This window comes from Anguilla rostrata, chromosome 12 (genome assembly GCF_018555375.3).
Source record: "Anguilla rostrata isolate EN2019 chromosome 12, ASM1855537v3, whole genome shotgun sequence".
NCBI lineage: Eukaryota > Metazoa > Chordata > Actinopteri > Anguilliformes > Anguillidae > Anguilla > Anguilla rostrata.
Window position 1 is genome coordinate 32,462,992 of NC_057944.1, and position 23,758 is coordinate 32,486,749.

General features: G+C 46.6%; 1 protein-coding gene across 1 annotated transcript in view; it reads right to left on the reverse strand.

Moving 5' to 3' along the window:
• Positions 1 to 306: 306 nt before the first annotated feature.
• LOC135235717 (1,4-alpha-glucan-branching enzyme-like) overlaps positions 307 to 23,758 on the reverse strand; it is a 114,784-nt gene continuing 91,332 nt past the window's right edge. The window contains 2 exon segments of the mRNA XM_064301503.1: positions 307 to 2,341; positions 11,796 to 11,913. Coding sequence (XP_064157573.1) covers positions 2,279 to 2,341; positions 11,796 to 11,913 — 181 coding nt within the window. The 3' untranslated portion in view covers positions 307 to 2,278.

A 23,758-nucleotide genomic window follows, 5' to 3' on the forward strand; every position in this document is an offset into this window, starting at 1 on the left:
ATTAAGGCCATGATCCAGTGTGAGGACTGGTGTCACCCAGGGAACTGGGGAGAGAGGGATTTGATTGGCAGGGATGACCATGAGTCACTGCTCCCAGCAACCCCACCCCTTCAATTAGGCACCCGCAATCTGTCTAGTCTTAAGCTGTCCAAGAGTCCTCATGGCCATAGGCATCCATAAGTGACCATCCCAACTACAGGTGCTGCAAGGGCAAGTATAATCAAACAAGCATATGGGAGTAGAGTTTCAACCTTACTGGACTGAACAAGGCTTTACAGAAAGGTTCTGGAATAAATGAGTCAAGACGACAGTCAGAGGCTTTAATATTTTTTCAACAGCAATCACATTTCAGACAAGTTTAACTTACACTTGGGAACCAGAAACAAAACACAATGCAACTGTGCACACAGCTGTCTGAATTTTTTGCTACACATGATGATTTGAGGGAGGGGAAAACAGGAGAGTGAGTTAAAAACGAAGATTAAAAACGAACAAATACAGTATAGCCTACCATAGGCCTGTTTTTACCACAGTTTCACCCCAGCATACACAGTACTGAGAAACAGTGTCCCTGGACTGAATAACTGGAGTTTGTTCTCATGCGCTGGAAAACTCGCTTCCTTATTAGGCTGGTTCATGTTTACGAGCCAAATCTGCTAAAGTAGGAATCTCCATAGCAACATTCCTGGCATCTTTGAATGGCAATACACTTGGAGAGAGCGTTCCAGATTTTTTTTTTTTTTTTTTTTTTTACATTCGGAACAAGCCGCAAATTATCTGCAAAGTACAGGAAATGTAGGAGGAGGCGTAAGGTAAACTTAGTCAATGCTTGACAGAGAAAATCGTCAGATCTTATAGAGAGGAATAGCATAATTGGGGAAAAAAAGGGGGCACATTAATTTAGCCTTTGTTGTTCAGCCTCTGTGATTCATAACCTGTAGCTTGCTGGCAAATTTGTAAGAAAAGCAGATTATACTTGATGTAAGGATGAGGAAAATTTATATTCCGCTTTATCAGGATGGGGAGCAAGGTTTAAATGGGGGGTGTGGCTACATGATGGGCTAGAACGGGTGATTGGTCTGTTGGGTCTCTGTCTTCAGCCTTCAGTCCTCATTAATAGATTTTATTGGTCAGCTTTTGAGACCAGAATGACTAGACTATGACAGGACATAAGCTGTGGGAGAGCCCTCCTCACATACCGAACAAGACCCCCCTTAACCTCTCTGATGGCTTCTGGTTGGCCACATCATAATGACCATGGAACTACGCATTTACTACGCACATAGACACATTTTCAGTTCAGCTTCATACATGGGGACCCACGTACAACATCGAAACAAAAATCACATATATTATTACTCATTGTGAATAAATAACATTAAATCCCAGTGTCTTTATCATGGAATTAATACACACCTGAACTGAAAATGTGAACCTGTACAGTAAGATGAGCCACGAAGCTTTCCAAGCGCTGTAAGGCTGCCATTGTCTGCCATTCAGCTTCCTGTCCCTGAAGCGGTCTCACGCGTAAAATCGGCAGACTTCAAAATCACCCAGCATTCCTGGGGTCTTCCCCGCCACGCTCTAGTGCAATACTTCACCTCATACTCTATTCTCTTCTGTTTTCTATTTTTTCTTCTTTTTTTTTGCTGAAAAAATTAAATATGACAAACAATTTCTACGCTAGGTTAGAACACATCAAACATAAATGTATAAATACAAATATAAATTCTTTCAAAGTGCATGTGTTTAAAAATTAAAATGAATGTCACTCGATGGTTTGTCATCTTTCAAAATCAAGTAGTTTTTTTTTTTAAGGAAATACTGTATTTTTATTTTTTCAAGATCTAACTGGACGATGTGCCCACGATGATTGGGGGTGGGGAAGGTCCTAATATTCTGATGAAGCTAACCATAACGATGTGACATCACTGCATCTCACAGTATGCTCTCCATTATAATGCGTGGTAGGGGGAATAAATGTAGCTGCTGAAGGCATATGTGTAGGAGGAATATTTCTATATTTCAGAGATAAAGCTGCTTTTAAGAGGACGGGTGAGGGAGGGGGGAGGGGGAGGGTGTCAGACAGAAATATTTCCAGACAGGTGTTTGGAAGAGCAAATCTTTCCCTGGCTGAATCGGTGTGTGTCAGGTGAAACGGTGTAATTGCTGTAGAAGAGCACTCAGAGACTGCGCAGAGGAATACGAGAATATTGGGGAGCTGACGCTTGAACTGGCCGTCCGCGCTGGCTCCCTCGCTCACAGAGTCCGCCGGGCTTCAGTAGCAGTAGTCGATCTCCTCGTTGGCCAGGACCAGCGCGGTCCTGCACGGGAGGTACACCTGAGGGAGACAGAGAGACACAAACGGCTGCGTTATAAACGAGCGGAGCGTACGTCTGCATGAGCTGTGAACAACGAAGGCCACAGTGACACCGAGCACTTGCTTGCAGGACGCGTGCTTTACAGAGCAGGGCTTCGGAGATCATCCACAAGCCCCCTCTGCTCCACACGTGCAGGCCATGGGTCTCAGCTGCACCCTGCCAAGGTTTCTGAGCAGGCATGACTTAGACCTGCTCACTTATCATTTTACAGGAATGAACTTCTGAATAAGAATTTGGTGCAATTAAATCACTGAACCTGTGTTTTGTAGTTGTCCATGACCATGTAATGCACTTTGGTACGTCGCTTTGGATAAAAGCGTCCGCCAAATAAATGTAATGTAATGGAAATTCACAATTCAATAGTTTAATTACATTTCCTGGGAAAAAAACCAAGCAACCCAACCCAATGGACTATAAAATGAAACAAGGAGGAAGTGATTGGTCCGATGCAGCTACAATAGCACACATGTCAGTTAGAAGACATCAGCATATCCTGGCTGCCCAGTGTAACCCGGCAACACTGAAACAGGGCAGTCAGACGCTGCAACAGGGATTTGTAATTCCAGGCCTGTTAGTATTTTTGCAGTCCTTAAGTGCTTCATTTAAAATGGCGATTGGTTAAAGACCCCGCACACCTTGAGGCCAAACGCCGAGGCCTGCATGGGCTGCCGGGTGGAGAGAAACCGCACGAGCCTGCAGACCAGACGGCATCTTGAGATCCCCACGCTGAAGATGCTCTGTAAACAGGAACTGGCCTCTGCTGCTTTCCGGCTGCAGACATAGCAGCGGCCACTAGGTGGCTCTGTGAGCACGTCTACAAGCCTGGCTCCTGCCTGCAGGACTGTAATGATGCAGCAGTCGCAGCGACGGTATTTGTTTTGATAAACGTCGAACTGCGCATGCTGTACAAAGCCTGTTACTCTGCTGCAAATTGATTCACACTAAAGAGAGTCACACAATCTCTCCCCAGATAGTCTGAAGGGAATGGCAGGTCCGTGTGCGCGCGTAGCACTTTAATTTCTTAAGAGATGTTTGATGCAAAATTTAAAAAAAGCAGACGCTAAGCAAAATTAGAGGAATTCTCTTCTCTCTTCTCTTGAGAACTGACAAAGGCCATTTGTTTCAGCCCAAGAGCTGATAATGAGTAGATAAGAATTAAAGGTAGACTCCCTTCCAGGTGAGGAGACCATTACAAGGGACTAGAGGACCGAGCGATATCCCATAATTCCTACCCCTGGGTGCTGTGGGCTGAAATGAAGCTTTGCAGTAATGCTTTTATGGACTCGTTTCAGGGGCAAACCTGCTTTAAAAAGATACAAAACGCAACAAATTGGGGAAAAACTTGCTGCTTCTGCAAACTCGAGAAATCCCACATCACAAACTGTGAGCCATCAAGCTTGTTTTCACATAGCACACTGTGCACAAAAACAAACAAAGCCATACTAGTGTACTCATTTAATCCTTGGAATGATATCTTTTTTTTTTAAACACACAGCACAAGCATTTAGTATATGTTAGACAGTGGTAAGGCACCTTACAGTACAATGGGTGCCTAAATCCACAAATCTGGAAATTGCTTATGTGAGCACCCTTCTAAAGAACGTACGTGGGGGCAGGATGTGCTCATAAGCACCATAATCAAAATCCAATTCAAGGAAAGACAAACTGCAGCAATTACACGCACAGGGCTATGGCATCTCACCGAAAACGTGAGTTTGACAGCGCAACCTTACCAGTGCTAACGTTACTGGGCCTTCAATTTGATAGACATGTATGTCTCGCACTGTAGAAAAATAAATAAGTCCTCTCCCTAACCCACCCAATCCAGCTCTACGTGATGCCAGATATTACCACCGCTTTGATGCATTTGCATAAACATTAGATTTATTCATTTGCCTGCCAGATGCCAAGATCCAGGGAAACTTAAGTAGTTTTATTTTTATTTAGTTTTAGAAGTGACCCATCTGTGCAGCTGGCTATTTACAGAATAAATTCATGTTAAGTACCTTGCTTACGCAGTTTCCCGTCCATAAGTGGACACTACATTTCTGTGGGTACAAAATTAAATGCATCGCTGTAACCACTTTCTCCTTCCACAAGTACTGCACATAGTGTTGTGCTTCATTGAAATTCTGTGTACTCCACCAGGACAGTACAGTACTGTGCTGGAGGGGAAACGCTTACCCTCCCTGGGGCTTGGAGTCAGAGTTGATATCGCTATTGATCGTATTCCCTCCCAGTAAAAAAAACAAAAACAAAACAAAAACAAACAAGCCAAAATTATGGCGAATCACGATCGCCATTCTGAATATGACCTTTGACATGTAGCTCCGCCTTTTTCCCGTGCACTGGTTTTGTCTGCTGGGCCCACGCATGCCAGTAAAACGCAGGCGCTGCACGCAGGACGGAATCCGACACACACTGCTGAATGTCAGCCCAAACCTTTCATTCCGTCCGCAGCCATCCGTCCCATCGTGAGCGTGCGTTTAGGTGCTGGAGGTGGGTTTCGGTACCTCTGTCTGAAGATTATTTTAGACGAGCCGCGATTCTGCGTTTTCACCAGGATAACGCAGATTATGTTGAGCATTAAAGCTGCTTACTGTGTACCGATGCTTTGCAGAGGTTACCATCTGAATTAAATGACTGCATAAAAAGTGCTAGAGGAGTCCATATCAGTCTAATGTGTTTAACCTACACTTGTCTATTTTTCTAAATATGTGCAGCTTATGAATATTAATGAAAGCCCAATTCTAAAATTCTTAGTTCTAGTCCTCAGGACTGAAAGCTCACACTGATATGTGCTGCAGGAAATAAAACCTTCTCCTCTGTCTGTTAACTGAATGAACGGTCCTTCATAAGAGTTCTATATCGCCTTCATAAGCACTACATAAACACCAAAAAAAAATCATCTCTTAACAGCAAAGAGACGTGTGTCACTGGGTATGAAACGATAATGGCAATTCTGCCGGATCAGAAGAGTATAACTCACTATACAGTATGTATATCTGCAGTTTCTGACATAAACATTTCTGAATGTTTATTACGTAGTGCTTATGAAAAGTGTTGCACAGCTACTGTATAAAGGACCATTCATAGAAAGTGTTACCCTGAATAGGGATGCGTGTTCTTTCCATTTTTTCCCACAGTTAATGAGCTGAAAATCCTGGTTGGCAGCACTCTGTTAGAAATATTTGTGTTCTTAAACAAAAGGTGTTTACTCATCATATGTGTTAATAAAGTTAGATGGTGTCAATCACGTTTGATCAGCAAGTCAGTTTATGCTAATCTTTCTGTTAATAAAAATGCCCTTTTCACAAAGAATTCTCTTCAAAGGATACTGCAGGCAACAACAAGAAAAGATGTGAAATTCAGGTGAGTATGGAGTTTAAGAACTCACTTGGACTTCATAATTTAAGAACTCACTTGGAATGAAAGCCAGGATACACAGACCTAGGGACTCCGACTGAACGACCTTTCAGTTTTTGACAATGTCTGGTGGTGATGCAGTGAACCAGGTCAGACCTGGAATGCTTTTTCTCAAAATTCAAAAGTCTGTGTTCTAGAACTCCATTGCTTTCAGTTACCAGTAGCGATTGTGACATCAGCATTAGAATGTTCAGTGAAAGAACATTCCAGTTGTGTATTTGCAAAGCAGCTGAATACAGTGAGCTCAACACACCAGATTTATGGATTCTAAATCGGTCTGTGAAATGTTTGAATGAAAGCCAGCAGATCCCTACGACTCTCCAGGACCAGGGCTGGTGAGCTCCAACGTTGGCTGCCGCTTCAAACAGAGGACATTTTAGCAACCTTGTTTACCTAGCAACATGCCAGTCAAGGGCGTACTTTAGAGATGTGGTGCCTGACACATTTAGCACGCACGCTTGCATGTACACAAGACCCCGGCACGCAGCTCCAGAGCGACGGGCTGCAGCTGCCACCAAGCGGAAGCTTCGTATCCCCACCCAGCACACCCATGATTCATTATCGAAAGCTCAGTCATGCTGCAGTGCTCTCAGACAGTAAGGCACACTCGCAGGGCTGGAGGGCTTGGGGCCTCCGGCGTTTCTCTTTCCAGCTTCACTGACTGTTCAAAAACAACTTGGCGAGTACAAAATTATGTAAATGCAAGCAAACACAAAGCTCGCGCAGTCACGGCTTTTGAACATAATCTACTGTGATTCACATTGACTGGGTGCCAAAAACAAAATGACAAACTGCCTCTAAAATTCAATTACAAGCGACTCTAAGGCAGGAATCTCAAACTCGTATCTGGGAGGGCTGCTGCGTCTGGTGGTTTCTGATGTGTTTATGGACTCAAGCGATTGGCTAAAGAGTCTGTACACCTCGTTTCCTAAAATGGCTGCTGATATAAAAGAAATTGCAAAAACCGGCAAAGACAGTGGTCCTCCAGGACTGGAGTTTGAGACCCCTGCACTAAAGCAGCGGCTCGTAGACTCAGTCCTGGGGGGGGTTCCCCTTGAACTTGTTAACACAGTGCAGGTTTGGCTCTATCATTTGCTTTGTCTTTGAATTCTTCATCTACCAAATAATTCAGTGGCTCTGTATCCACACTCAACACTTAGGGGCCAATTAATTCACATCAGTCTAATTTGATCAGTTTTTTTTTTTTTTACACCTCCATGTTATCGTTTTCAATACAGCACAATGTGAATGAGCCTTTGATTTTTCATGACATGCTAAGCTTACAGTATTTATGGTATAGCTAGATGCGTCCTTGCTTTTAAGACCCCGTCTGCCCAGGCTCTTCTGAGGACTGAAAGTTTTACCGTAGGGCCTCTGAACGCTGGAAGGCTCGGCTGGTGAGCTGAAGAATGCACCATGGCTCGTTTCGAACGCTTGCGAATTACGAGAGCGACACGCAATCGCATTTCCCGCACGCTTCTAAACCCTCCTCCTCCAAAAGCACATTTCCTTACATGCAGTGCGCACACAGCAAACTACTTAATCCGCTCAGTCAGGTACTGAGCAGACGCTGTCAAGGGGGAAAAAGAAAAAGCGAGGTAGATGCACATAACCATCAGCGTATAAATATCCAGAATGACCGGAGGCAGTCTCATCCTCGTCACATATTTAATGCACTGGCAGTTAGAAAACGAGCTTGAATTGAAATTTTTGGAGGAGCATTGCAAACCTGTCTATTTTTAAAACACAGTCGCAAATTCTACACAATTATTGCGGCTCGCCGAAGTGGCTTCATCATTTCAGAATAAATGTGGGGAAATTTAAAGTGATGCTTTTCAGTGTCCGTTTCATGGCTTTATTTCCTCACAATTGAATCTCTAAACCAGAGTCGTTCGTTCGTTTAGAATGAAAACGAAATCTGGCGTCTTAAATGCCTTTGATCGTGGCACATCTCTTCTGTTTTCCTGCCTTTTTTTTTCCTGTGGAAAACTGTCCAAGGCAACGCTCCCTGAGATCAACTCGAAGCTCTTCAAAAGATCTGAAGCTCGCAGTACTTCAGCCTCATTTACATTACATCACATGTTCTTCCCGCTTCGGTGCAACAAACTTAAAATATCTACCAAGCCCCGCCTCCACTGACTCACTAGGTAGATGAGGAAGTTGTTTTTGAAGGCTGTGCTTGAACAACAGTAGTTCATTTTTTTTTTAAGGCAATGGAGAAGTGAGGTACACACAACCACAAAGCCAGTCTCTTGCTGTGATTAAAACTGCAACTGAGCAAAAATGTCATTACATCCTGTTCTGTTGCAAGTGAAGTTACCCCCAGAAGGGATGGATTTCTTAATTTTTCATATAATGCAATATAATACAATGTGCAATCTCGATCTGAATATACCTTATATTGGCATCATTCCCACACTGTAGCATGGCTATCAGAAACACAGACATATGGCATAAGGAATATTTTTAGTGCTGGGCGATATTGTGTTTTTTTAAATTATTTTTTATATAAATGTGGGAGGTAGCCTACACAAAAAAATCACTTGAAAAAACATATAAATAGTAGGCTATTCATAATACTGAAATGGTTTATAAACTGAAATGAGAATGTCAGGTCTAAAGTTCGACTGAATTTAATCGCAGCCGATTCAAGAGCCTTCTGTCCGGCTGATCATGGTCACTGCCTGGCCGAGGTGACTGTATTGTGCTTTGCTGTAGGCTGCACAGCGGGCGGTGGTCCCTGTCCTTTAGATTTAAGGGCACCTAATCCATTCAGATGAGTTGTTTTTAGTGCAGCCGTTCAGACTTGTTCATTGCAAGGGTTTATCGCCCCGAAAAATCTAAGAGGGGCGGGGGGGAGCTTATGTGCTCCAATAAAAGGAAAGAAAGCAGACTTTGAAGCAACGGTCCTTAAATAGGTTGTGGAGTGGGCTGCACACGCCCCCCTCCATCCTCTCAGAATGGGGGGCATTTCTGGTACCCGTTGCGGAAAATTTCTCATTTTGAGGGGCACTTTTTTTTTTTACGATCAGTCACGAGAAAAGATGAGTGGCTGGTGACAGAAACGCAGGAGGATCCGTGGCGAGTCATCTCGACGGGTTCAGCGAACGTCACCCCGCCCCTCGTACCTCACGCATCCGTAATGACGTTGAGATTACCGGTGGACCCGTTAACCAAACTTCACATCTGGCAGAATGAGGCGGCGAAAAAAGTGTTGGACTTAATAAGGGTGAAAATACGACTTCCAAAGAGAATTGAGAATGAGAGTTTTTGGGAGATGAAAGGGGCAATGATGTGCATGAAATTGTGTCTGGATAAAAGCATACGCAGAATACATGTATTTTGAAATTAAAATATGCTGAGTAGTAAGAGGTAGAAATATTGTTATCTGAACGGACGACAGTCAAAATAATAAAATTTAAAAAGTACTACTCAATGAGCAAGAGCAGGTAGAACCTAGCCATGTCATTACAGTCTATGCCATCATTTTTGGTTATCCAATATTAGTTTTTTGCTTCTATTGTTTTTTTTCTTTTCTATTTTTATCTGCAATATGCAATATTGGCAGTGATAAGTGGAAAATAAAAAAGAAGAAAAAAGTTATAGTTTAACAAAAAAAAAAAAAAAAAGGTTTTATCCTGAAGCTTTCTTGTAAAAAATTAAAATGATCCCTCCTCCTCCTCCCAGACTCTTTCCACTCAGCCCCTGGCAATCCCAGGGATGGGAGCCCAAAGGTCTTTCTGGTGGATTTATTACACTTTAATAAAGTTATGCGAGTTTCCAAAACTCACCGATGAGAACGGAAAGACGAGGCGGGCTTTGAGGGCATGCATAATGCAGGCTGCTCCAGAGAGCAGCCGCTGCTCCGCTATTACATATGACCGTAGGCGGGCGTTCGGCGCGTGCTCAGCGGTGGTGGGGCGCGGTGGCGGCGCTTCGGGCTCCCGCGGCCGGCTCGGACGCACCTCGGTTCTCCAGCGCCGCTCTCTCTCAGACGAGAGGACGGGAATAAAAGGACTCTGCCCCAGAGAGGAGGAGAACCGGCCCCGCCAGATCTGCTGTAATTGCTCTCCGTAGGTGGCTTGCAGCTGGGCTATCGGATGTTATCGAGGTAATGAAGAAAGCTGCTGAATAACAGCTAACCGAGCTTCCAACAAGGAAGATAGAGTTGGGGGTATTCCCCAAACACCGTACCCCCGTATGGTAGCCTGTCATATTTGCTTTGACGCCCTCTGCGTGAAGCCACGATGCAGACAGGGACAGTAGCACCTCGGCAGGGGGGTGCGGGGATGCAATTCAATTTTCACACAAAGCCAAAGCTTTTAGCCACATCTGTTCTTAAATGACACATTCAATACAGTGTTTTAAAATGTATTTTATCTCTCTGTCCTCCCAGCGTGAAGAAAACAAAAGCTTAAAGAAATGAGGAATTTTGACTGGCTAAAAGCCTTGGGGCAGCCCAAACGGTCCCCCTAGACTGCTGAGGCACGGTGGTGACGCTCCAACAGGCAGAATCCCGTTTGGAATGGCAGCGTGATTCAAAGGGGCGCCCAGTTCCTTTTTAATGGATGCAGACGGCTAATTAAACCCATCGCTCGTTTCATGCAGCAAGCACAAGCCAGGAACAAAAGCAGGCGGGGAAAAAAAACAAACAACATTCATCAAACAGGAAACAATGTCTCCAGTCTACCTTAAAGCTAGTGACTCACTCCGTGATTAAAATCAGGTTCGGTGGAAATCTCAGACATGTCAGTCATTTCATAGAATAGGTTTAAAGAGATTCCTTTTTGGAAACTAGCTTTTTATCCTTACTTAACTGTTTTCCCCATTTTGGCATATTTGGGTCTTGCATATAAATCAGTGCCAAATTGAGGGACATGTGCAGTACATCAAAGATGTGTGTTCTATGCCTGTTAGGGGTTCCCTGATAGGGGTAGTCTTGATGCTAGGCCCTGTAACAAGCTTAACACTGGAAGGGACAGCATCAAGCTTTCCCCAGATTCAGTGGGGAAACACCCCGCTTGGGGTCCCGTCATCGCACACCAGATGGCTCGGTCCCGTTGTAGAGGAGAAAACGGCACCATTCATCATTCTGTAAGCGCCCGGTGACCCAAAATCAACCGCAGCACAAACGTGTTCACGGCCACCCGCTGGCCATGTCTTCCCTACTAAACATCTACCCCTCAGAGAGAGTGAGTGAATAAAAGAATAAGAGAAAGAGAGGGAGAAGTCCCAGCTCACCTCGTGGACCAGGACTAAAATGGATATTTGGAGCGTATGCACATTAAACACACCCGTTCTTTTAGCCTCTCTGGGTCCTTCAGTGACACAATCCTCTGGTCATACTTCCGGTCACAGGTAATCAGTCCTGTTCCTGGAGATCCAGCATCCTGTAGGTTTTCATTTCAACCCTAATCTGGCACACCTGACTCTACTAAACTAACTACTAATTACTAATTAGCAGCTCAACAAGATCTCTAGCTGTTGAATAAGGTGTGTTTTGTTAGGGTCGGAGTGAAATCCTACAAGATGGCAGATCTCCAGGAAAAGCGTTGGTTACCACTGCTTTAGGTTCAGGAAGAAAAAAATGAAAAAAAAAAATTATCAGGGTGGGGGAAAAAAAAAAAAAACTTAAATGACTGACTGGCCCGACTGCTCCGTTTTCTGTTCTAGAAAGACCATTAGCTCAGGTAATGCCTCCCAACACTCGGATACAAAGGCAAAGACCGCACAGGGTCCAGAAAGTCAATTCTGTCCCTGCTGAGAGAAAAAAAAAAAAAAACAGTTGCAGGAAAAGCCTGCTTTTCATTCGCGCTCATTAGGCCTGACACCGCGATGGTGTCAAGGGTCAAATTAGACTTGCAAAGAGTTGCGTCGGTCAATAGTCATTTTCTTGAATGGCACTCCAGCGTGGGGGATGATGGGAAATCATGGAGGGGGATGAGGAACGGGTCGCTGTGCCTGAGGCGGCCCCTGGGGCGGACTCACCATCATGGAGTGGGGCCGGTCGTTGAACGGCACGGCTTCGGTGAAGAATTCGGTGTTGTGGTCCAGCCTTCCGTGACCCCCGAACTGAACCTCATCCGTGTCCAGCTTGATTTTGTATCTGGGAGGGGAGTTAAGGACCACTGCAGCAAAAAATAAAATGGCATCCAGGACATGTCACAAAAAGGGAGAGGGAGAGCGAGGGAGAGAGGGAGCATGAAATGATCCAGTGAATCCAGAGCACAAGAGTCAGGGAGAAATGGATAGAGAAAGAATGAAAGAGTGAAAGTACTCACTCTTGCAGTGTCATCTTGTAGTTTTTGGAACACATCACCACAGCACACAGAATGAGTGATGGGATTTTATGGAGTGCAAAAAAAGCCTTTTTACTGCGGCCTCAGACTGAACACCCCCCCCCCTCCAAAATCCATCTATCTGAGGGGGCTGAGACTGTATAACAGTTCACTGGCCCCTCTAAATCACCGCCATGGCTTCAGTGCCCTGCACTGGGGGAGCAAGCACAAACCTCTTCTACTTAGCGGCTGAGCTTCGAGACTGCAGAGCTACGGTGTGCGGAAGGTGGTGAGGGTGAGGGGGGTCTCTGCAGTGTGTGGGTTCTGCATGGATCTCTTATCACCATCCCTTTCTGAGCTTAGGGTGTGGTTACATCTCTGTGTAGCCCTCCAGTAGCCATGCTACTGATTGGATAGTGTGGGATGGGGGCCTGTGTGCTTTTGAAAAAAAACTATTGTGCAATGTGCATTACATATTACTTATTTCTTCCGCTTATTTCAGTCGACCTGATTGATGTTCAGCATACACACATACTCTGAATTGGACGTCTTTTAGCCGCAGTTTGAACGCAGCCAAAAAGTCAGAAAATGGCAGACCTCCAGTATATGATTTTATACCTCCCTGAGCATTCAAACCCGTGTTTCTGTCCGCTTCGGTCCAACAACGGCCCTTTATGTGTAAGCCTCCACCTTTCAGAGATACAGAACAACCTGCTACTTCTGCTCATCGAGGATGTTCTTGTGAAAGACTGAATGCGCATGTGACGTTAGCGCATTAGCATGTCAAAAGACTGAAAACGCCCATGACATTAGCATGCCGAGGTAGACCTCGCGTAAGTGCTATGCAGTCAGAGGAAGAAACAGAAACCATTACGACACAATGTACTTTAATAGAAAGGAGCACTCCAGTCTCAATACATGCAATAGAGCCTATTCAGATCTTTATGAACGTGGCTATTCAGGAAATGGAACTGAAATGAATGAACTGAATTTCACTACTTTCCTTGAACTGACTGAATTGGCATGAAAGTGCCGAAGAGCCAGACACACAATGTTTAAAAAGAAATATCTCTAGAGAGAATGCTCGAACACACATACACCTCGGGTGTATACACACAAAGTGAATGGGTTCAATGTGATTCTCTCGTATCCATTTTGACAGCCATCAACGAGAGCTTAGAATTAGTTCCTGACATTGGAGGTCCTCAAACAGCCCCGCCCATAAGCTCCAACATAATGCTCCGCCCACAGGGATAACCTCACAAACGGGCAGGGAGAGCTGCCCCAAATGGAAAAAAGCACCCCTATTACTGAAACATCAAAGCCAGAGAGACTCCCAGAATTAAGGCACTAAATCTTCCTGGTTTGAACTCGTCTTGAGGGACAGTTTTTTATTTTATTTTTCCCTCCATTCATCTTTATGGTTTTCCTGTGAGAGTCCCTCTCCATTTCTCTGGAACCCCTTCTCTCTGCTGCCTCCATATGTTGGGGACCCATCCCCCCCTCTCCCCATCCCTCTGGGGGGGTACACTCCCTATAGTGTAAATTTATGAAGTACACGACCACACCAATGCAATGGATGCACTTATCTCATAGGAGGCTAAGCTACTGCCATCACAGAAAGGCCAAACAAACAGCCAGAAGCAATATTTCAAGGTTTGCCCGCCAAAGTGTTGCAAAATCCTTTCAAGGTGGCACAACCCTGCAATTTTCTAACTTGCTTTTCAGACAAAAGTAGCGACTGAACTCAAAACGCCACTGAGAAAACGGATGAGTTGTTTCCTCTCTCCTAATCGTGCTGGTTAATTAACGCTAATTGGCTTGGCGCGGTACCGTTAAAATGCATCTCTGCAGATGGCGAGAGAGCGAAAGGGGGGGGAGGGGGGGGGAAGAGTAATAATGCAAAGACATTAAGAATGAAGCATGATTCTGTTCTGCTGGTAATCCCAGCCGTAGGGGGTCTGACACAGCAGCTCCTGAATTCTGATTGGCCTCCTGGTGGACATGCAGTGTAGATCGAGCGTGGATAGTGCTGCAGTGCCGTTAAGAGTTCCTGTGGGTCGATGTTTAACTGACACCTTTTTATGGAGTCCGTACATATTGGCTTGTCTGCATGGAAGTTCTTGGGCATGTACAAAATGTCACAAAACTGAGTTTTACATTACATTACAGATTAAAAAAAGTTTAATCCAGTCCTCCTTCCTGCCTATGCAATAGGAGTCCTTCCACTGACCAAAAGATTTATTTTTGATATAGAGTTTTTTTTTTCCCTTTTGAATTTTAATTTTGGTTGACACTGGAGCAGAAGCCATCCAATACTCAACCACCCACCCACCAAATCGCTCCCCTTCTGCCTGCAGTAACAATGTTTCACCACTGGAGGGTGGCAAAAAAGGGGCCGCAAAGTCATAAAGCCTCCAGTTCTTAATCATTACCTACAGTATGCAGAGGAATTCCGCTTGGACACTTTTTATCCAAAAGACTTCAAGACTTCACAAGAGCCCTTGTTGTGAATTTAAGTGACTGTGTTTTTGTGTGCAAAGTGTGTGTGTGTTTGTAACGAGTGGCAGCATAATCCTTCACACCCTGGTATACCTGTTCGCAGGAGAAAATTTCAGACTCTCTGACAAATTGGCAGTTTGTGGCTTCAGCAGTTATTCCCACAGCGTGAAAAGAGCAGCTGGGAGTGAAACCGTCCGGGGGGGCCCGCGTCAGCATGGGGCCGCGCTTTCAGAGGGAGGGGCCACAGGAGACACCGCGAGGCGGCGGCCGGCGATTAGCGGCCCTGATGATGCGAGCAGGGTCTCCGCGTGGTCCTATCCGCAGGCCTGCTCGCTCCCGCTCGCACCCGATTGGCCGGCAAAACTCTTCTCCGCCGCAAGTGACTCCGGGACTTGCAAAACTGCCACCGTTTCATATACGCACCTATGAAAAGTACAAGGTGTACCCTTACCTTAAAAAACACCCAAATCTCTGTAACATTTGTCAGGCGCACACTAATTATAGGATTAAATTTATCGCTGCAGCTAGCTCTAGGACTTTTGTGAGATTTTTTTTTTTGCGGTGTAAAATTGCACCGAACTCGCTCATGACGTCTACCCTCGTCTTAAACATCTAAATCTGGATACATTTGTCAAGCATGAGCAGGATTAAAGTTATTATTGAAGATTAATTTAAACAGTTTACCTTAGTATTTCATGCATCGACAGATACTCTTCTTCAGGGAAAGTCTTATATTCAGAATTTATGGCACTTCCTTTAAATAGAAACATTTATTCAAGCAATTCAGGTTATACAACGCCAGCCACCAACGAGTGATCAGGACTGCAACATGCCTCCTAGAGAAGTTCTCAAACCGCCGCACCACACAACTTCCTGAGCACTTGAGTATAAATAAACATGAGACACAGACCCACAAACTCATACACTTCATTGCAAACTGAAGGACCACAGAGAAGAGGATCTGCATTGCCACGCTAAGCTGTCCCTTGTCTACCGTTGCCAGGAACTGTCCTTTCACGTCCGTCTTTGGGAAGTGGGGGAACGGGTTCAAGTCCGCACCGAATCGAAAAGCGGCGATCGCTTATCAGGCCAGAGTGCGACACAGCCGCACTCCCAGCATCCTGTCCGGCGGTCTCTGAGCATGCGAATCGGCCAATCGCCACGAGGACCGTCTCTTACCCCACCAAACAGTTCGCTAAACCGTAAAAAAAAGCGACCGGCCTCCCGCAGAAAGGAGATCCCTTACTAAAACACATTCTCCACAAGTGCAGTTTCAGTCCCAAGCCATTCTCGCGGAACCTTCATAAAACCTCGGCACTTAGCGGATTGCTCTTACCCAGTGACTCAGAGATGAGACCAGGAAAAAGGTACGAGAAGCAGAGACGACAGCAGGTTGTCAGCGTAGCAGCCGACGGTAGCAGTCATAACACAAAGTAGTGTAAACTATGGCGCTAAGTGCCATAGTAGGTCTGAGAGAGAGAGACGGAGGATATGGTACTTTAAGCAGAAAATGGATCTGGGAGTAAAGCTTTAAGAGTAGTTTATGTAGATGTGCCCACTCGAGTGCAAACGCTCAGAGTTCAGGTTGGGATCACTTTCTCCTCCTGTAACACCATCCACTCATTGATTCCTTGAAATCTGAACCAAACTGTTTATAGTGTAACTGCCAAATGGCCTTGTAGATGTACTTAACACACTATGTGGCGAGAGAAAAGAGAAAACACGCACGCACGCGCACACACACACACACACACACACACACACACACACACACAGTTCATATACACACCCAATGTTTCAGCTATGTTGGATTTATTCAGATGTTCCAGCTTCATAATGGCCTGCTTCACTGGCATTGGCAGTTATTTAGTCCCCATGTGGACAGACAACAGTAACAGGCTCCAAATGCAAAATCCACACCTTGAATCAACTCTAGACCTTCTCTTAACTTTCTTGTGCATGAACTAATGATGCTAAGACCCAGCTGGCCAAGAAACAGCTGAGCAGCCAATTGTCTAATTACTCTTGCTTACATTTGTTTTCCTCACTTAGAATGTGGGGACTATGCATAAAAAGGGCTGTAAAATGTTACACAGATGACCCGGTATGAATGTGAACACCCTCATATTAAAGCAGACAGTCTGAACTTTGACCTCATATTTATTGTTTTCTACGCCAATGTGCTGGAGAACAGAGCCAAAACAACAAACGTTGTGTCACTGTCCCAATACTTTTGCATTTAACTGTATATACCTGTGTTTGTTTGTGTGTGTGCGAGGGAGAGAGAGAGAGACTGCTGATACAGCAGAATTGTTTAAAATAGCAGTAAAGAGAGATGACCTAACCCCCTTAGACACCTGTCACTGAGGTACATATCAAAATCTTCTCTGACAGCTTGAACTTTCATGGCGATATCCAACGGGGATTTAAAATATTCCATCCAGCTGGATAAAGTGCCATTCCTGGAGGGAGGACACACACACACACACACACACACACACACACACACACACACAGACAGACAAAAAACATTGGCACTTCAGAGAGTGGCTGTTGAGAAAAGCAGGAACGGAGTGAGTTTGAATGGCTCGGAGATGGGATGCGGGTTCCTGTTTTCACCCAGGGAAAACCTGCACTTCAGCTGCCTGTGAAAGAAAGGTCTGAGATGGGAGAGTGAATACAAGTGTGTGTGTGTGCGTGCGTGCATGTGTGTGCATACTTGTGCATAAGAGAGAGAGAGAAAATGAGGATGGAGCAAAACTAGGTGAAGGAGAAACTCTGGGGTGTAGCGTTTCCTTGTGCATGAAATCCCAGACGAAAGGAGGGCTGAATAATGAAGACTTACTGAGCAGCACTACGGCGATTACCCATAAGCCCTCCGCACCACACAAACAAGCCAAGGGTCTCGGCTGAGGGAGAGACTCCGATCCGCCCGGGCGTGACGAGACTCACGCTCACGGTACCACAGGCATTCGCTGCTGAAAATGAATGCCTGCCAAGTGGGAAAAATAATCTGGGAGCACATCTACTAATTGGGATGTATTGGCGTGCGCCTAAATTTTTCCAAATTAAAAGCATGAGTACAGCTTGGGGGGGAAAACAATGTTCCACACATCTACCTGTATCACCGATTCGCGGAAAGGCGGAGGCGTTTTCTGAATGAGACGTTCCTTACCAAAAAATACTTCCCACTAGATCTCAACGGAGACACACGTCTGCATACACACACCGGGCAGTCTTTCCTTAATGTTACTGATAAACACACGCGTCAGCTGTGTGAACACCGGTGATAAACAAACACAAGGTGCGCGGTGCGCCTGGAAGACATACCCCCCCCCGGCCTTCATCATCTGGCCCACATACAGCCTGGCTGTTCTGCCGCGCCACCGGGTGGCGCTGTTTCACCTCATTGGCAACACAGCCAGTTAATGGCAACTTCTGCTGAGGCTTCGGTTGGCAGAAGTGAATTAAAAAAATACAGGAACATCTGGCGATAAAACCCTGTAGTGTGTGCATGTGTGTGGTTTTGTTGTCGGATTCACTTTTGCAGCTCAGGATGAAAAGCAATGGAGAATAATTTAGTAGTAATGGAGTCGTTAACAAGGAGAGTCACTGCAAATGATGGACTACAAAAACAGCATCATCAGAGGTGATGATCTGCCATTACCATTTCATACAACACCACAGATGGCTGACACTAAGGGCCTTCATACACATGCCATCACACACACACACACACACACATGCACACGTGTGCGCACACCAACCTAAGAGTACATTAGAACTGAGCTTATCGTGCTCCAAGTTGGTGCAGTATTTAAGTACAGTATCTAGACTCAGCAGGAGGCGGGGACCCAGCAGGAGGTGGGGTCCCAGCAGTCCCTAACCGGGGGAAGAGAAGCTGCTGCATCGTGGGGAAGCTCTGCTACCCCGCCATCCCGCCCACAGGACAGCGGCGATGCTGCGGAAACTCCGCGAAATGGAGGCTCCTCCATCGCGGCTGCCTACACTTCATTTTCAGCTTCGACTTTCCACAGACTGAGTCAGCAGAGCCAGACTGCACACACATGCAGAGGAGAGCGGGGGAAACCAAATTTCTTTAGGTTTGCAATACTGGAGATATTTTATAAGAGTGGAGACACTTCAGGAGAATTTGAATATACCTGCTGGTCAGGCAGTGGTCGTTACGATAGCAAATAGAAACGGGCTTCTACTGCCTTGGTGGGCGGGGCCATTCAGTGCCTTGGTGGGTGGGGCCATTCAGTGCCTCAGTGGGTGGGGCCACTTGGTGCCTCGGTGGGAGTGGCCTTTCAGTGCCTTGGTGGGAGGGGTATGAGGAGAAGGGAGCCTTGATTGGTGCTGCTGGCCACTCTTAAAAGGACTCAGACGCACCGGAGAAGAGTGCTCCCCAACCTCTCCGGCTGCTTGCTCGAGGTGAAAATAAAAAAGTAATGAATGACAGAAACAGAAAGGAGGGAAAAAAGTAAAACTGAGTCAAAGCCCTTCCAACCCCTTCAGTGTGTCCATCCAGCCAACTGCAGGAAAACGGCTCCAGGAAAATCTTCAAAGTTTATTTTCTTAAAGCACCGGAGCTTGTAATGTATACCTATGGTGCAGTAACCCCTTTGAGCAGCTCAGTCAAAAGTGCTTTTTCTTTATTTTTCTCCTCAAACTGAGGCTTGAATCTCTGTGCCTCAGGTAAAATGGAGTCTGTATCACTTCTCCAAAACACCATCTCCTCTCTTCCGCAGCGCGATGACCTTCTGTGGTGACCCCCCTCTTTTCCTCCTTGATGTCTCCTCCTTTGACGGGGGCTCGCAGAGATGTGAAGAGACGGGACGCGTCCTCTTCCCATGCCACACCTCTGCCCTTCTGCAGGCGCGTGATCAACCCAAAACACCCCCCCCCCCCCCAAATGCTAAAGTGACTGGCAGTGCTGGGGGAAGCCAGCAGCAATCCCCGAGAGCCAGGTCTGACACCACCCCACCCCGACCCCCGACCCACAACCCCATCCCAAACCTGACCAGAAAGATCACATGGCCGCTCATATTTGGCTGTTCTCTCCGACATTGCTCTTCTCATTTCTACAGGTAAACAGGAACCAGGCAATTATGTGTGCATTATTTAGAGAGAGAGAGAGAGAAGGCACTGGCTTCCTTCACATCTGAAGACTCTCTTGTTTTATTCTCCCGTTCGCTTATTGCGACTGTTCCTCCTTTCACGGGACTATAATTAAACGCATAACCATGGCAACCGAGAGAACTCGCTCTCCGCAGAGTGCGTTTATTCTCGGAGATTGCCGGGGATATGAAGTTTCAGGGTTACAGCAAAGCTAGCAAAAAAAAAAAAAAAAGAGAGAATGTGCTCGGAGAATGAAGCGATCAAACCCGACCCTGACACACTTGGAAACGGAAAGCCGATTTCCGATGCATAATTGTAAACTTCATGCTTACGTTTTGAAAGTTTGAGCAAAGTCCCTCATTTTCATTTCTTGCGAGCGAAAAGAAAACTTTCCAATCGCTTTGAATTAGTTGGCATAATTAAGACATGGAAACCAGAACCACTCCAGAACAACTACACCCAAGCCTGTGTGTACCACTTAGCTCTCTTCCAAATCTAAACTCCTTTTTTCACTTGCTTTCTGTGTAAGTTGTTTGGTACGCTTTTATGATGAGCTGAGTAACGGAACCAGGAAGTGATCCCTAACGCCTTTGAGGATGTGCTGCCACGTAGGCGGGGCTCCAACTGACTGCAGGTGGTGAGTCAAGCCGACTCAACCACTTACGCAACGCAACGCTGGAGAAGACTTCAATCAAACATCATCAGGGGTTGAGACTACCAGTCCTGGGGGGGGGGGGGGGGGGCAAATAAAGAAATGGGAACATAAAAGTTAAGGGGGGAGGGGCATGCATTTTTGCACGAGTCAGAGGGAAGAGTGTAGATTTCCAGCCGATTACTGCAATAGAGACGTCCGTACAGGTGGAGCTGGCATTGGATCCACACCGAGAAGAGTCTGCAGAGGGCCGTTCTTAAATCTGTCATCTGCTGATGTTTGGGAGCTTTGGAGTCTGAAGAGTTGACCACATTCTAAATAACTTATAAGAGGAAGACTGTCCTACGGAATTAATTTCCTTCTCAAAAGGATGACGGGGGGGCGGAGCATCCTGGTGCATCCCCTACACTGCAAAAAAGAGCGTGTCACTTCCTGTGTAGGACGTCAACGCGGGGCCCCAGGGGCCCCGACTCAGCAAAAAACGCTGCCGCCTCCGCCCTCTTTAACGAGCGATCCGTTTCGCTCGGGTCCGAGGGCAGCGGGAGCAGGCGCTGCGAGAGACGGCCCAATTTCAGCCTCGCCGCGGAAAACACCCAGGATTCATTAGGAGGGTTATTGGAAGAGCGCGGGGGAGGACGCGTGGCGGTGCGAGCTCGCTAACGTGATGGAATCGCCGAGAGCCCAAAAACGAAAGAGCCTAACTGCAGAGATTTCGCTCGCTTTAGACCGACAGGGAGGGGAGGCCCGCTGCCCCGCCGTATGTTCGCTAAAAACTGAGCTCACGCACCGGCCCTCCTTAACGACGGAGGGGCGCGTCCCGTTGCTGCCGAAAAGATGGCACTTATAAAAACGCACCTTAACAGATTTGCTTAACCTGAAACTCCTACATGGGGGCGACATAGCTCAGGATCTAAGAGCGATTGTCTGGCAGTCGGAGGGTTGCCGGTTCAAACCCCGCCCTGGGAGTGTCGAAGTGTCCTTGAGCAAGACACCTAACCCCTAACTGCTCTGGCGAATGAGAGGCATCAATTGTAAAGCGTTTTGGATAAAAGCGCTATATAAATGCAGTCCATTTACATGCATTGGGCGAATATGTCCTATCTTCTGTTGTGAATTTCCATTTTCAGTGACTCTCCTGTGGATAGCAGTATTGGGGGGGGGGGGGGGTGTTTAATAAGTCCCGCTGTGTTTGGGACAGCACCACAGGGCTTGCTAGGGCACAGTGACCCTGTCGGTGTGACCTCACACCCACGGACCCCCGTCTCCCTCGAATATCCTGCTCCACAGTGGAAGCCCTGGAGCTCTAGGCAGACTAGTGTGAGTTTGTGTGTGTGTGTGTGTGTGCGTGCGTGCGTTTGTGTGTCTCGGCCTACTGAAGAGCCATGCTTTAGGGACCCGCCTCCCTCCTCAAGGGATCCCCTTGAGGGACCGTCATCCTCCTCCTCCCGTCATCCTCCTCTCTGTCTGAATGGCTCTCAACCAGCTCATCCCCTAATTGGGTCCTTTGCACACGCTCCCTTGGACAAACACCATAGACGTCTCTTGGGCGCACGGAGCCCTCAGTCAGTCCCTGCGTGCGCCGCTCTGGCACGTAATTTCCGCCATCTTAATGGCGGTTAACAGCGGCCAATTAGACGTGTTTTTCTGTGTTATTTATCCACGTTTACTCCGTCTCCCCTACTGCGAGGGACATCAAACGAGTGCTCGGGCCCGGAAGCAAGACTTGTCACACACTTCAGATGAAAGCAACCTGAAATTCTGGCTGCGGAAAGGGAAGAACACACACACACACACACACACACACACACACACGCGCACCGGGCGTGTACGAGGAAGTCCTCAGCCTACCTCAAGGAATGGAAGTTTTCTTTTTCTTTGCTGTTCTGCCTAAACGATAACGTCTGAATTCTAAAACTTTTTTGGCTTGAAATAAAAGTAAAATTAAGCACTATTACGTACAGAAAGGGATGACAATTAACATGGAAAATAACCACTTCAATTTCAGCACTTCTGCAATACAGCACAACGAGCACTTATATAACACTTTATATGTACATCCCAGAGCACGAAACAAGAATATTCAAATGAAATATCCAGACTACGAGAAGTAAGCATATAAAAAGTCTTAAGAGGAAAAAAAAAAAAAAAAGATTTAAGAGCCAGCTGAAGTTGCGCCTCTGAATTTCGGAGACGAGACGAATCCCAAAAAAAAAAGTCGTAAAAAAAACAGAATTTTTTTTTCACAGCGAGATTTTAAAAATCTTTTGAATTAGCATCCTCCTCCTTAAACTTCAGTAATGAGCCAAAGCCGGTTCAGAGCAGCCTTAGTGACAGCCAGGGAGGCCAGAGCAGAAACAGCACAGAGGGGAGAGAGCATCTGCGCTCACTGCAGCTCGAGCCACGGTTTGCGCTGACCGAGATCAGCCACGTCTGCGGTGGAACATCCAGGGGTCAGGAAGCAAAAGACCCGCCATGCGGGTTACATGTACATTAGTGATGTCACAGTGGGAGGGGCAAGGGGAGGGCTAGAGAGCCCCGCTCCTCCTCTTCGGCGTTTGTTAGCTGTGCCTGTCAGGACCTTGGACAGCAGCAGCCTCACACACACACGAATACACAGTCACGCACGCACACACACACATAAACAGTCACGCACGCACACACACACACACGTGCACACAGACACACACATACAGTCACGCACGCACACACACACACACGTGCACACAGACACACACATACAGTCGCACATGCACACACTCACATGTGCACACAGACACACATGCGCGCACACACACACACACACACAGCTGAGGCTGATCAGCAGTCTGATCAGGAGGTGCCCATCTGTTAGGCCTGCTAAACAGGAGGCACAGCCCGCCACACCCCTGCACCACACACACACACCTGACAACACACCACACCTGCACCACAACCCCCTGCACCACACACCCCACCCACACACACACCTGCACCACTGGAGTTTGCCACGTGGGACGTTGTTTCGGTTTACCCTCACTCCCTCTAACCATTCAACGTTTGTGCCCACTTCTGATTTTACTGGCTTTTATTTTAGTTTTTAAAATTATTTTTACACTTTGACAAAGCAGCTGTGTGCCTTCACTGTGCTTTCCATTTGGAACGACACCCCCCCCGCACAGTGGCCACACCCAACCCCCCCGCGCTCTGGAGGCCTTGAAAACCGGTAAGATTTGTGTCGCAGGTAATTGCCTGCCATGCAGGGCAAGGGTCTGTAACCCCAGGGCCTGGAGAGCCACAGGGCGGCCTGGCTTCAGCCATTACTCAGCACTCAACTGAGCAATTACAGCACTTCATTACACCGCCGACTCATCCTCGCGTGCTTCCCTGCGTGTGCACCGCTGAGTGACTTTTTATAAAAG